Genomic DNA, 12,671 nt, shown 5'->3' with positions numbered 1-12,671 from the left:
GCGCATGATTTCTGACCCTTTAAAAGAGACAAATCAGTCTTTAGAGTTGTTTATCTCTCATAGGTCATGGCTTAATTTTGTTTATATACATGGGATATGAGGATATTGTGCCAGCACCTGTGTTCGTCACAGAGAAGCTGTAGAAGCTGGCCAGACTCAGGGAGGTGTGGGGACAAGAAGGCTGAGGATGCCATGAGGCAGGGAAGCAGGGAGGGGACACAAGGACATAGATTTCTACCTGGAAAGTCCGAAACATGGGTAAAAGGCCGTCACGGCCAAGCAGGCTCTGGTTAATGGAACACTAATGTTCTAGTTAATAGTGTAAGTGCTGACTTTCCCCCCACGAAATACCCCTAGTTACACAAAATGATGACACTGCTTTAACATAATCTCTGTCAATGACCTGATTCACTTTGATAAAATTCCATGTAACACAATTGCACAACGTGGTACTCAAAAACAAAGGGTACACTATCACCCATTGCTCAGGTTCAAATTTTTGCTGGGATATCAATAAGCAAAAACAGAGAGAATTTTGCAAAAATTTCCAAGGGTTGACCCACAAACAATAATGAATCTAAGTTATTATTTTTGTTTGTTCTTTAGACATGTGGTCTTGCTCTGTCACCCAGGCTGAAAGGCAGAGGTTTGATCATAGCTCACCGTAGCCTTGAACTCCTGTGCTCAAGTGATGCCCCTGCCTCAGCCTCTGGAGCAGCTGGGACTACAGGTGCATGCTACTATGCCCTGCTAATTTTAACATTTTTTGTCTCACTCTGACTGCCCAGGCAAGTCATGAACTCCTGGCCTCAGCTTCCAGAAGTGGTGGGATTATCTGGGTGAGCCACCACCCTGGCCTAAATTATTGGAAAAATTCACAAACATGCAGCATATCCAGTTTTCCTTAGGCTATCCTCAAGTCCTTTATGCATATTAAGGAAACATTTGCCTAACAAATGTTTATTTTTAGGCATGATGGTGGGGCAGGAATTCTAGTGGTGATTCCTTTTAGATGTCACCTAAAAGAATGGGAAGAGTTCGAAAAAAATCCCTTATCTTCAAATGTACAATGGGATAAAAGAAAAAAAATTCTAGTATGTATTGGGGGTGGGAGTAGTGACACCTTTCATATGTCATTGAAACTCCCTAGATGTGGTTTGCCTGCAATTTTATGGGGATTACACTGGGGAGAATTGGGGCTCTTTATCAGCACCTGGTCATCTGAGGGTGTCTTCTAGGGAAGGAAACTAACTCCACCAGGGAAACTTCTAGGGAGGCTGTGGCAAACTTGGGTCACACTTTCTGGATGTCGACTCAGTGACCATGCTGCTCTCGTGGTCTGGGACAAACTCTAGGCAAGGAACGTGCTGCTGCCAAGGACCTGCTCCTGGAATCCTGTTGCAGCCCATACATGCAGAGTAAAGGAAGGGAAGGGAAGGGAAGCAGCTGAGTGTAAGGAGAAAGCGCTCCTCAGAATTTCCCAAAGCCTCCCATGCACACCAAAATCCCCCAGTCCTTAACCAGGCTCCCCAGACAGGAGGCTGGCTGTGGAGTTAAATCAGCGCAGGTAACATGTGTGTGGGGCTGGGGGGCGGTGCTAACTGCAGAGCTGGGACGTGTCTGGTCCATAGATATATTTTGTTTAGGATGCATGGAAATTTTAAAAATTTTGAGATTCAGATTTTAAAAATTGGTAGATTGATGTAAATATCTAGATTTCTGTTTTCTGGAAAATCAGAAGATCTCAGGAGTACCTGATATATATTTCTACATGACAACACTCAGGTGACTGAAGCTTAGTAGCTGTCCCCAAGTTTGTATGATGTTTGCACACAATGTGTGGAGGATGGTTGCCTTACACTGAGTCTGGATTTCCACTGGGTTGTCCTTTGCTGATTCCCCTCTTTCACCCCACCTTCACCCTCTCAACCATTTCTATCTAGAATGCCATTATCATTAAGAACGAGACCCCTGTGAAAAGTCACCCTGTGAGGTAACCGACGTAGGGTCTGCATTTAGAATAAAGTTAGAAAAGAAAACAAGAGACAAGAGTCGTCTCATGTTGGTATTCATCTGTTTTATTATGTATTTTAAAAAATAATACCCTCCCTCCAACCAGGCTCTCTTTGTATATACGAACAGTAGGTGCACATTGAAAAAGAATTATCTCTAAATCTTTTCATGTGCAAAGGTTCAGTGGGAATTAAAAAAAGTCTCCCCTTATTGGTATACAAAATTTCCTAAGAAAAAATTGCATCTCACAATCTTTGATCAAATTAAAGTTGAGTTATATCAAGTGGCTGTACTAGGTCCATCTAATTTCTTTCAGGAAATATTCTGAGTTATCCTCCTGGGAATAATCAGAGTTTCAGAGTTTTAGCACTTATGGCATTATAAATATCCTCAGTCATGGGCACGTACATTTTTGCTGTGTCATCCAAGAAATACAAGGCATCTTTGATGACAGTGGGGTTAAAGCCCTCCTCCACCAAGGTCACTTTGCGGTGTTTAAAAGTTCCAGTGATTTCAATGGTGTCCTGCAAAACATCAAATAATACACATTGCAGTTGTATTTTTCAATAGATTAGGATGCAGGGTAAGGGGTAGAGGTGGGGCCTGGGGATTTGGCAACTCAGTGGCATACCTGACTCCTGTGAGAGCTCTGAAGTAAAAAGGAGTTTAAAAATTTTGTTTTTCTATTTAAAATATTTTATCTGTTCATTAAACTTACAATTATTTTTGCATGGATGGATATAACATTTATTTTTATTTTATTTTATTTATTTATTTATTTTTTTCAGTTTTAGCCGGGGCCGGGCTTGAACCCATCACCCTTGGTATATGGGGCCAGTGCCCCACTCCTGGAGCCACAGGTGCCGCCCATAAAATTTATTTTTAAATGGACAGATAACATTGTATGTTTTTTATTGTGCACAACATGATGTTTTGAAGTACATACACACTGTGGATTGGCTAAATCTAGCTAATTAACAAATGGATTACCTCCCGTAGCTAGCATTTTTGTGGTAGCAGCACATAACATCTACTCTCTTTACATTTTCCAACAAAGGGATCTTTTTTTTTTTTTTTTTGGTTTTTGGCTGGGGCTAGGTTTGAACCCGCCACCTCGGCATATGGGACCAGCACCCTACTCCTTGAGCCACAGGTGCCGCCCAGGCATCGTTGTTTTTTTTTTTTTTTTTTCAATGCAACCCACAGATTCTGTTTTCAGAATCTCCACTAGGGGGCCCTTTCGAGTTTTTTTTTTTTTTTTTATTCCCTTAAACTAAAGCTTCAGGATCACCCTTAAGGAGTGAGACATGGCCATCAGTGGGAGGTCAACAGACTGTGGAGCAGGGATGGCACTTTTTGTTTAAGAAGGCATGAGCTACTGCTGGGACATCCTGACTAATGGCAGGAGTGGGAGGAGGGATCTTTTACACACAAACAACTCCATTCTCAGTTTGTCTGTTGGACAGAACACGGGTTTTCCTTCAGTTAATGTATTTATTTTTTGAGAAAATGTCTCACTCTGTCGCCTAGGCTTGAGGAACTGGCATCATCATAGCTTACTGCAACCTTAAGCTTCTGGGCACAACTGATCCTTCTAACTCCTGAGTAGCTGGGACAATAGGCATGCCCCACCACACCCAGCTAATTTGTCTTTTTTGTTTTCTTTTTTTTTTGGAGACAGAGTCTCACTTTGTAGCCCTTGGTAGAGTATCATGGTGTTATAGGTCACAGCAACCTCAAATTCTTGGGTTCAAGCTATCCTCTTGCCTCAGCCTCGTGAGTAGCTGGAACTACAGGTGCCTGCCAAAATGCTGGGGTATTTTTTTTTTTTTTTTTTAGAGTCGGGTCTCATTCTTGCTCAGTCTGGTTTCGAACTCCTGAGCTCAAGCAATCCATCTGCCTTAGTCTTCCAGAGTGCTAGGATTACAGGCGTGAGCCACTACACCCAGCCCCCAGCTATTTTTTTTATTTTTGTAGAGATAGGGTCTCACTCTTGCTCAGGCTGCTCTTGAACTCCTGGCCTCAAGTGATCTTCCCACCTCAGCCCCCAAAGTGCTAGGACTACAGACATCAGCCACCATGCCTGGCCAATTAGTATGTTAATTAAAATATCTGAAGATATTTCATTTTCATGTCTCTTAACCATGTAGTTACAAAGCAAATGTCAGTGCTTTATGAACATCAATAGAAATAACCCTGTACAGGTAGGGCGCAGTGGCTCACGCCTGTAATCACAGCAGTTGGGAGGCTGAGGCAGGTGGATTGCCTGAGCACACAGGTTTGAGACCAGCCTGAGCCAGAGTGAGACCCTGTCTCTAAAAAAAAAAAAACAGCCAGGCGTTGTGGCGGATGCCTGTAGTCCCAGCTACTTGGGAGGCTGAGGCAAGAGGATCACTTGAACCCAAGAGTTTGAGGTTACTGTGAGCTAAGACGACACAGCATTCTACCAAGGGTGACCAACTGAGACCCTGTCTTAAAAAAAAAAAAAAACATGGGTGGTGCCTGTGGCTCAGCGGGTAGGGCGCCGGCCCCATATGCCGAGGGTGGTGGGTTCAAACCCAGCCCTGGCCAAACTGCAACAAAAAAATAGCCGGGCGTTGTGGTGGGCGCCTGTAGTCCCAGCTACTTGGGAGGCTGAGTCAAGAGAATTGCCTAAGCCCAAGGATTTGGAGGTTGCTGTGAGCTGTGTGACGCCACGGCACTCTACTGAGGGCGATAAGGTGAGACTTTGTCTCTACAAAAGAAAAAAAAAAATACAAAACCCTATACAGGGTGGCCATAAAGTTTGTGTGCAATTTAAATAGTTGTAACTGTATACACAACAATATCTGGAATACTAAGACTTTTTTTCTCAAATCTTCAGCTAAAGAAAGAGCTTGAAGTCCAAAAGTAAGAGTGTTAAACTAACCAAAGGGTTAATAATTGAGGAAGAAAAAAAATTCCTCTAATGGTGATAGGTAAGTCTTGGTGGTTCCACCTGGCTAATGATGTCCAATTAAATTTCACCCCATACACAAGTGTAGGACGTCAGTGGATTTTTCCATTCTTTACAAATGGAAACGACAAATTAGAACGTTTCGGTCTGAAGTGTCTTGTCACAGCTCATCAAACACAGCCTTTGTGAATTATTTGCTAAGACGGCTGCTGGATGAACTGGCTTGTCAGTTTAGGGAGAAAGGGATTAGGATTGGGTTTCTGCTAGCTATATTTTCTGGTACTTATGCTTCCTTATCCATCCATGAAAAGTCTTTTTGAGCTTCCTGGAAAGGGTAGTGAAAATTTGGCAAATGTGATCACTCTTAGGAGAAGGGGAGTTGTTTTCTAAGAAGCAGGGATCTCTAAGAGAGAAGATAGTTGGACTTAATAACAAGAAATTTCACCTGTATTCTTAGAAACCGTGGCCTTGCATAAGCGGGCAGATAATCAGCAATGTGCTGGAAGAGTTTCTTTCCATCAAATTCATGGTTTTCTTTCACCTTGATCGAAGCCATGCCAATTCGCCCTTCATGACCTAGAAATAAAGTGAGCAAAAATGACATGTGTTCAAAGAACTGTGGATCAAGACAACATTAGGACATGGGTTTCTTTTAGATAGCTGAACAAAATTTTATTTCAAATACATGTCAAAGTTATTCTAAAGTGAATGTAGTAATAGTAATAATAATAACCATACATTGATGGAATCTTTATTATATGGCAGGTTCTATTTAACCCCTACCACAACCTCATGAAGAGGTACCAATGTTATTTCCATTTTACTGATGAACAAACAGAGGTTTAAAGACATTAAGGTCACACAAATACTAGGCAGGATCAGAAACTGAATCCAGGCTGGCTGGCTTTGGATTCTGTACTTGTAACCATTATCCTTTTTCTCAGCAGCCTGTATGAAAACATCTGGGTGGGAAACAGGCTGAAAAGGTGGCTAAAGAATTTTTTTTTTTCCAGCGAAAAATCCTCGCTTCACTGTCATGAATAACTGAATTCAGGTTGTTCTTTCTTTCTTTATTTTTATTTTTTGAGACAGTTTCACTTGGTCACCCTTGGTAGAGTGCTGAGGTGTCATAGCTCACAGCAACCTCAAACTTTTGGGCTCAAGTGATTCTCTTGCCTCCCAGCCTCCTGAGTAGCTGGGACTACAGGCACTCCCCGTAATGCCGGCTATTTTTAGAGATGAGGTCTCGCTCTGGCTCAGGCTGATCTCAGGCTATCCACTCACCTAGGCCTCCCAGAGTGCTAGGATTATAGGCGTGAGCCACTGTGTCCAGCTAGGTTGTTCTTTAGGTTGGAATGTCAGGTGTGTTACACCGCCAGGTACAAATACCACCTTTTTTGTTTTGTTTGTTTAGCAGGCCCCAGCTGGGTTTGAACCCGCCACCCTTGGTGCACAGGGCTGGCGCTCTAACCATTGAGCTACAGGTGTCCAGCCCATATGACCTTCGAGACTTATTTAATCAAGGCTCATGTAACAGCTTTGCCTGTCTGCATTTCAGAGTGGCTACAGGACTGGAGGTTCAGAGGTCAGCTGTCTTGTGCTCTTCCATGAATGCCCATCTGTCTGGAGAGGATGTGCTCTCCACAAGGAAAACTAAGAGGAGAGGAGTTTGGAACAATTATCACTGTTTTCTGGTGGAGCAGTGGTAACTAGGTGTTAATATTCTTCTACCTGATCCAATAGACCCAGCGGGAGTCCAGGTCCACTTCTCTGAACTACTTAACTGTAATTGGAGAGAGGGAAGGAGCCTCCCTTGGTCACCTGGGCCCCAGCTTTCGAAATCTCTCCCATGGTGATTGTGTGTTTACCTATGGCTCTAAGAAGGCAAAACATAAAAGAAAAAAAAAAAAAAAAGAAATGCCCCTTCATCTGGTTTGTCTGTTATCAGAAGCAGGGCACAGTTCATTCCCTCTTTAGGGGTCCCTGGCCACCTGTCTCCGGAACTCAAATGTCTCCAATGAACTCCTTTTAGAATTAAGGTGGGGGCTCATGCAGCAGACACCTGTACACTGACTGCCCGGCCTCTTGCTTCTTGCCCTGGTAGTAGCAATGTCCGATCTGGGGCGAATGGCCCTGTTAGGCTGGGACCATTTCAGCTCTGCGGAGAAGGTTCAAGGCTACAGCTGTTCTGGGCTGAGTCTAAAGATCAATCCTGGCTTGGGATTCTCTAGAACCACACTGTCCAATATGGCAGCTGCTGGTTATTTGTGGGTTATTAAAACTGAAATTAATTACATTAAAATGAAAAATTCCTTGGTTGCACTAGCCACATCCCAAGTGTTCAGCAGCTACAGTGGTGGCTATTGGCTACCACAATGGACAGTGCAGATATAGAACATTTTCATAATTGCAGAAAGTTCCCTGAGAATGCAAAGTTCCATCTGGAGAGTAGTTGGGCAGTGCTGGTATAATATCTACTAGGCCCAAACCTAGGAATTCCCTCCTGGTCCAAAGCTGAGATCTGTGAAGGCTTTGCTTGGAATCTTCCAGGGTGGACCAATGTCTTACTTTAGAGAAAGGCCTGCTGCATTTCCAGGCTGGAACGGGCCTGGCCTCTGCACATGGGAGGCCAGACAGTAGCAATGTGGCACCGAGGATCACAGAATCTGAAGTTGAGAGTTTATCTATAATCTTTCACTGTTGCAAGAAATCTGCTAGGATCCCAGGTGGACTTCCGCCTCTCTTTACATACCCCAGCTGCTGGGGCATTTCCTACTTCAGAAGGCAAGACGTTCAGTTGGCGGTCCCTTGGGATTCAGGGGAGTTCTTAGGCTAAAATGTGCCACCTGGTTCTTTCCTTTTTTTTTTTTTGGAGACAGAGTCTCACTTTGTCACCCTCAGTAGAGTGCAGTGGTGTCATAGCTCACAGCAACCTCAAACTCTTGAGCTCACGTGATTCTCTTGCCTCAGTCTCTCAAGTAGCTGGGACTATAGGTGCCTGCCACAATGCCCAGCTATTTTTTTTTTTAAGAGACGGGGTGGGGTGGGGTGGGGTTCTCGTTCTGGCTCAAGCTGGTCTCAAACCTGTGAGCTCAGGCAATCCACCTGCCTCGGCTCCCAGAGTGCTGGGATTAAACAGGGCCCGGCCCCTCCCTGGTTATTTCAATCTGGTTTTAGTTCTGATTGCTGGAGCAGCACGGAACACACCTGCTCCTCGTCCCACTTGACTCTCTCCCAACCATTGGAAGACCATTAGCCTCCTCTTCTTTGTTCTAGCTAAGTGGCTCCCAAACCTTACTGCTCATTAGACTCACTTGGGAATTCAAAAAAGACATTCAGATTCTGAGTCCCAAACCCCAGAGGTTCTCAGCCATAGAACTGGGCTTTAAAAAGTTTCTTAGATGGGGTGGCACCTGTGGCTCAGTGAGTAGGGCGCTGGCCCCATATACTGAGGGTGGCGGGTTCAAACTCAACCCCAGCCAAACTGCAAGAACAACAACAAAAAAAAAATAGCTGGGCGCTGTGGCAGGCGCCTGTAGTCCCAGCTATTCAGGATCGGGAGGCTGAGGCAAGAGAATCGCCTAAACCCAGGAGTTGGAGATTGCTGTGAGCTGTGATGCCACGGCACTCTACTGAGGGTGATAAAGTGAGACTCTGTCTCAAAAAAAAAAAAATAAATAAAAAAAGTTTCTTAGATGTTTCTGATGGTTGGCCAACTTTTTGGAACCACTGGGCTTTAGTCCTTCTCAGGCTTTAGTGTTGTTGTTTTTTTAAATGGTGGTGAATAACATGAAATTCATCATTTTACCCATTTTAAAGTGTACAATTCTGTGGTACTCAGTATACCCACGATGTTGTACAATCATCACGAATGTCTATTTCTAGATGTTTCCAACACCCCCGAATCAGATGGTAGTCCTCATTGGAGGGCTTGTGATGACATAGTTCCTGGGCCCCATCCCAGAGGTTGGGCCTGTCCCAGAGGTTCTAACTCAGTGGATCTGGGATGGGCCTGAGAGACGGCCTGCTGCTGCTGACCTGGGGACCCTACTTTGAGGAACACCGAGCGAAGTACTTTCATTTCATTTTCTAGATTTCCTCACCTTCTCATACATACTCTTTTTTAGCATTAAGCATTTAGAAAGATACACACTTGAGGAAGGGACTGTGGGAGCCCAATGTGGTACAATGGCTGACAAGCACAACTTGGACCCTTGTGTTACTCAGCATAAGGATTTACTGTCATGGCAACCCTCATGTATATAATTGATAAATATATGTTTAGTACTGGTGTGGTTAAAATGAATTCATGATCTCCTGACAACTTTAAAGGCAGGTCCAGTAGTAACAGTATTTCTAATTTTAATGATTTGCCTGAAGTCCAACAGCCAGCAGGTGTGGGAGCTGGGACTCAAGGTTAGACCTTGGCTGTCCCCACTCTGCTGGCAGAAGCACATCTACAAATGAGGTTGTGGAGGCAACATTCTGCATCATGATTCTGAAAGGTAATGGGACGAACTGGGGTTAGAAACCTCAAAAAGAAGAGGCTGTGCTGGGTGTGATGGCTCACACCTGTAATCCTACCACTCTGGGAGGCTGAGGTGGGAGCATCGCTTGAGCTCACAAGTCTGAAACCAGCCTGAGCAAAAGTGAGACCCTGTCTCCACTAAAAATAGGAAAATTAGCTGGGTGTTGTGGCAGGTGCCTGCAGTCCTAGCTACTCAGAAGGCTGAGGCAGGAGGATCTGAATGCTTGAGGCCAGGAATTTGAGCTTGTAGTGACTGCATTCTAGCTTGGGCAACAGTGACACTCTGTCTCAAAAAACAAACAAACGAACAAACAAAAAAGAAGCTGTAAATATCAGCCCGCTCCCTCCCAGTTTTTTCTCCTAGCAACTGTTCTTCCTCTTATTTATGCACCCTACTGCAGAGGCCAAGACACTATTTCCCAGCTCTCGAGCCTGCCAAACACAGCATGGAACCCTGCATTGCCAAACTTAGTTTGCCTGAGAGCCCCGGAATAGCTGGAGCTGAACCACAGAGGAAAGCCATGTTCAGACGTACTGAGCTGGCTGCTCTAATGGAACATAAACCAGACATAAGCTCCTTACTCCCGGGTGGCTGAAGATCTGTTTAATTCTCTGGGTAGCAGGAAAAAACAATGACAAGCTTTGCCCTGGGGTTTAGTCACCGAGTGGGTTTAGGCAGAGATTTATATCTTGTGTATACCTGGCACAGGCACTCCGTACACATTTACTTCCTGGACAAAATCAACCAGTCCTACTATGTCAGCGACTTCAGTGGTGGCCACATTTTCCCCTTTCCACCTGGAAGAAAAGGCAAGGTAAGCAGAGGTCACTGGCGGCTTTGGGCCCAGGATGAAGTAACAAGAGCACGTGTTTCTTTCAGACTTCTGCAGGATGGCTGATCTTACCTTCCCCATGTTGGCCCCCTGAGCTCCCCAACTTACTCCTGGACAAGGTACCTTGCTTGAGGCATATAATGCAAAAGTATATACCTAGATAATAAGATACGGAATTTTATTTTATTTTAGAGATAGGGTCTCTTGTTCTGTTGCCCAAGCTGGAGTGCTATGGCATGATCACAGCTCACTGCAGCTGTGAACTCCTGGGCTCCTCAAGTGATCTTCCCACCTCAGCCTCCTGAGTAGCTGGGACCAAAGGAGTGTACCAACACACCAGGCTAATTAGAACAATTTTTTTTTTTTGGAGAGATGGAGTTGTGCTACATTGCCTGGGCTGGTCTCAAACTTCTGGTCTCAAGTGATCCTCCTGATTTGTCCTCCCAAAGTGCTGGTCTTACGGTCATGAGTTAAAATGTAGAATTTTAGTCCTGTCACATGAAACATGATACGCAGAAGGATATTGTTCTAATGTTAAAATACAGCCTTGGCTAAGAAAGGCCCTGGAAATCAGAAATAAGTCTCAACTGCTTTTTGGTGTATATAGGCCTCTCCTTTTTCTCATTTATAAACTTAAGTTGCTATTGAATTTACTTAATTAATTTTTGAGACAGAGGTCCCACTATGTTGCCCTGGGTAGAGTGCCATGGCATCACAGCTCATAGCAACCTCCAACTCTTGGGCTTAAGCGATTCTTTTGCCTCAGCCTCTCGAGTAGCTGGGACTACAGGCGCCTGCCACAATGCCCGGCTATTTTTTTATTGCAGTTGTCATTGTTGTTTAGCTGGCCTGGGCTGGGTTAGAACCCGCCAGCCTGGGTGTATGTGGCTGGTGCTGTAACCACTGTGCTACAGGTGCTGAGCCTTGCTATTGTATTTAATTAGTGAAATTCTGTTTAACAGAATTTTGTATTTGTATTTCAGGGTCTCATGGAAGAAAGCAAACTTTTGATTAAAAAGGAAAAAAGACCAAACTTTAGTTGCAGGGAGATTATATTGTTAAGGCCCAGTTAGGTGCTATTTTTTACTTAATAAGGAGTTAAGTTTTGTCTTACATAAATTTTTTTTTTTTTACATTTCTCCAAAGTACCTTATAATGACATGAAGGTGGATAAAATAATGATACAGACTCTGAGTCATGGAGTGCTAGAGATGGAAGGCACCCTGGGACCCTCAATGCATGGGTGAAAGAACTGGGGTCCAGCGTGGTTACCTACCTTGATAACACTGCTGCTTAGCAGCAGAGGTGAGCCTAGGGAGCTTGGTTTTCCTTATTCAAGCCCAAGAGATCTATCTACTGCAGTCAGACAACTTCCGTCCCTCCCTCGTTCATTCATGCAGAAGGTAGTTATGTCTGTAAGGCACTGTGGTAGGTGCTGGGGGTGAACGGGCAAACCCCGTCGGGGGTTTATCAAGGAAGGAAGCTGTGTCAGGAGGCTGGAGGACTATGCTATTGTTAGAAATTAATTTCATTGTCTATTAGAAGGACTTTCAAACTTCTTAGTGCTGACCTGGGGGTTCTGTGGGTAATAATCTGGCTGGGGATGGAGGAAGGGGAAGGACTCTGAACCCCTCATCTCCTCTTCAACGGGCTCCATATTAATTTGCATTTGATTTTATCGGAAGAAAAGCCCCTTGATTGGAAACAGTGTAAAAATCCCTGGCTGTCCTAAGAGTGACCAGTAATTAATAAAGGACAAACATGAGGCGTTAAAAGGACTTTAGTCCTCAGAACTCTGACACAGGGTTCCTGCCTTATTCTTACTCGGTGTTACCCAACCAAGTTAACTGTGTACTACAGGGTGACTCTCCAAGCACTTCCCTCCCTGTTCTCCGGGAACACAGAAGGATGAACTGACATGCCAAAGAGAACAGAAGGGAAGGAAGCACCAGCACCAAAGGGGGATGCGATTCTAATTTAAGAGTAAGCTGAACCGTGTTTATTTTTGGCTAAATAAATTAGAGAAACTAACCGGAATGTATCTCCAACTCTGTCATGGAAGTAGATGAAATTTTCACGGTCAATCATTAAGAGATCGCCACTGTTGAAATACATGTCTCCTTTCTTAAAGACATCTCTCAGTTTTTTCTTCTCTGTCTGAGTTTTCCCCCCAGCATAGCCACTAAATGGTGTAAACTGTGTGATCCTGCAAACCAGGAGTCCAATTTCACCTAAGACGAAAGAGAGCGATTATTATTTTACGTGTTGGAGGTAAGCACATTTACAGATCAACCTATGCTTAAAAGGATGCCACACAACCCACTAGTAATAAGCTGGCTGTACAAAGTGTCATTTTCCATGC

At 44.2% G+C, this 12,671-nt stretch overlaps 1 protein-coding gene across 1 annotated transcript in view; it reads right to left on the bottom strand.

Annotated features, from left to right (window-relative positions):
- Positions 1–2,058: 2,058 nt before the first annotated feature.
- Positions 2,059–12,671, bottom strand: part of SLC27A2 (solute carrier family 27 member 2) — a 55,848-nt gene continuing 45,235 nt past the window's right edge. Inside the window, exons 7-10 of the mRNA XM_053596150.1 lie at positions 12,342–12,540; positions 10,177–10,274; positions 5,394–5,524; positions 2,059–2,537 (exon numbers count right to left, since the gene is read on the bottom strand). Coding sequence (XP_053452125.1) covers positions 2,361–2,537; positions 5,394–5,524; positions 10,177–10,274; positions 12,342–12,540 — 605 coding nt within the window. The 3' untranslated portion in view covers positions 2,059–2,360. The remainder of the gene's footprint in view (positions 2,538–5,393; positions 5,525–10,176; positions 10,275–12,341; positions 12,541–12,671) is intronic.

This window comes from Nycticebus coucang, chromosome 6 (assembly GCF_027406575.1).
Source record: "Nycticebus coucang isolate mNycCou1 chromosome 6, mNycCou1.pri, whole genome shotgun sequence".
NCBI classification, from domain to species: domain Eukaryota; kingdom Metazoa; phylum Chordata; class Mammalia; order Primates; family Lorisidae; genus Nycticebus; species Nycticebus coucang.
The sequence above is the reverse complement of the archived record's forward strand: the minus strand, read 5'-3'. Positions and strand labels throughout refer to the sequence as shown.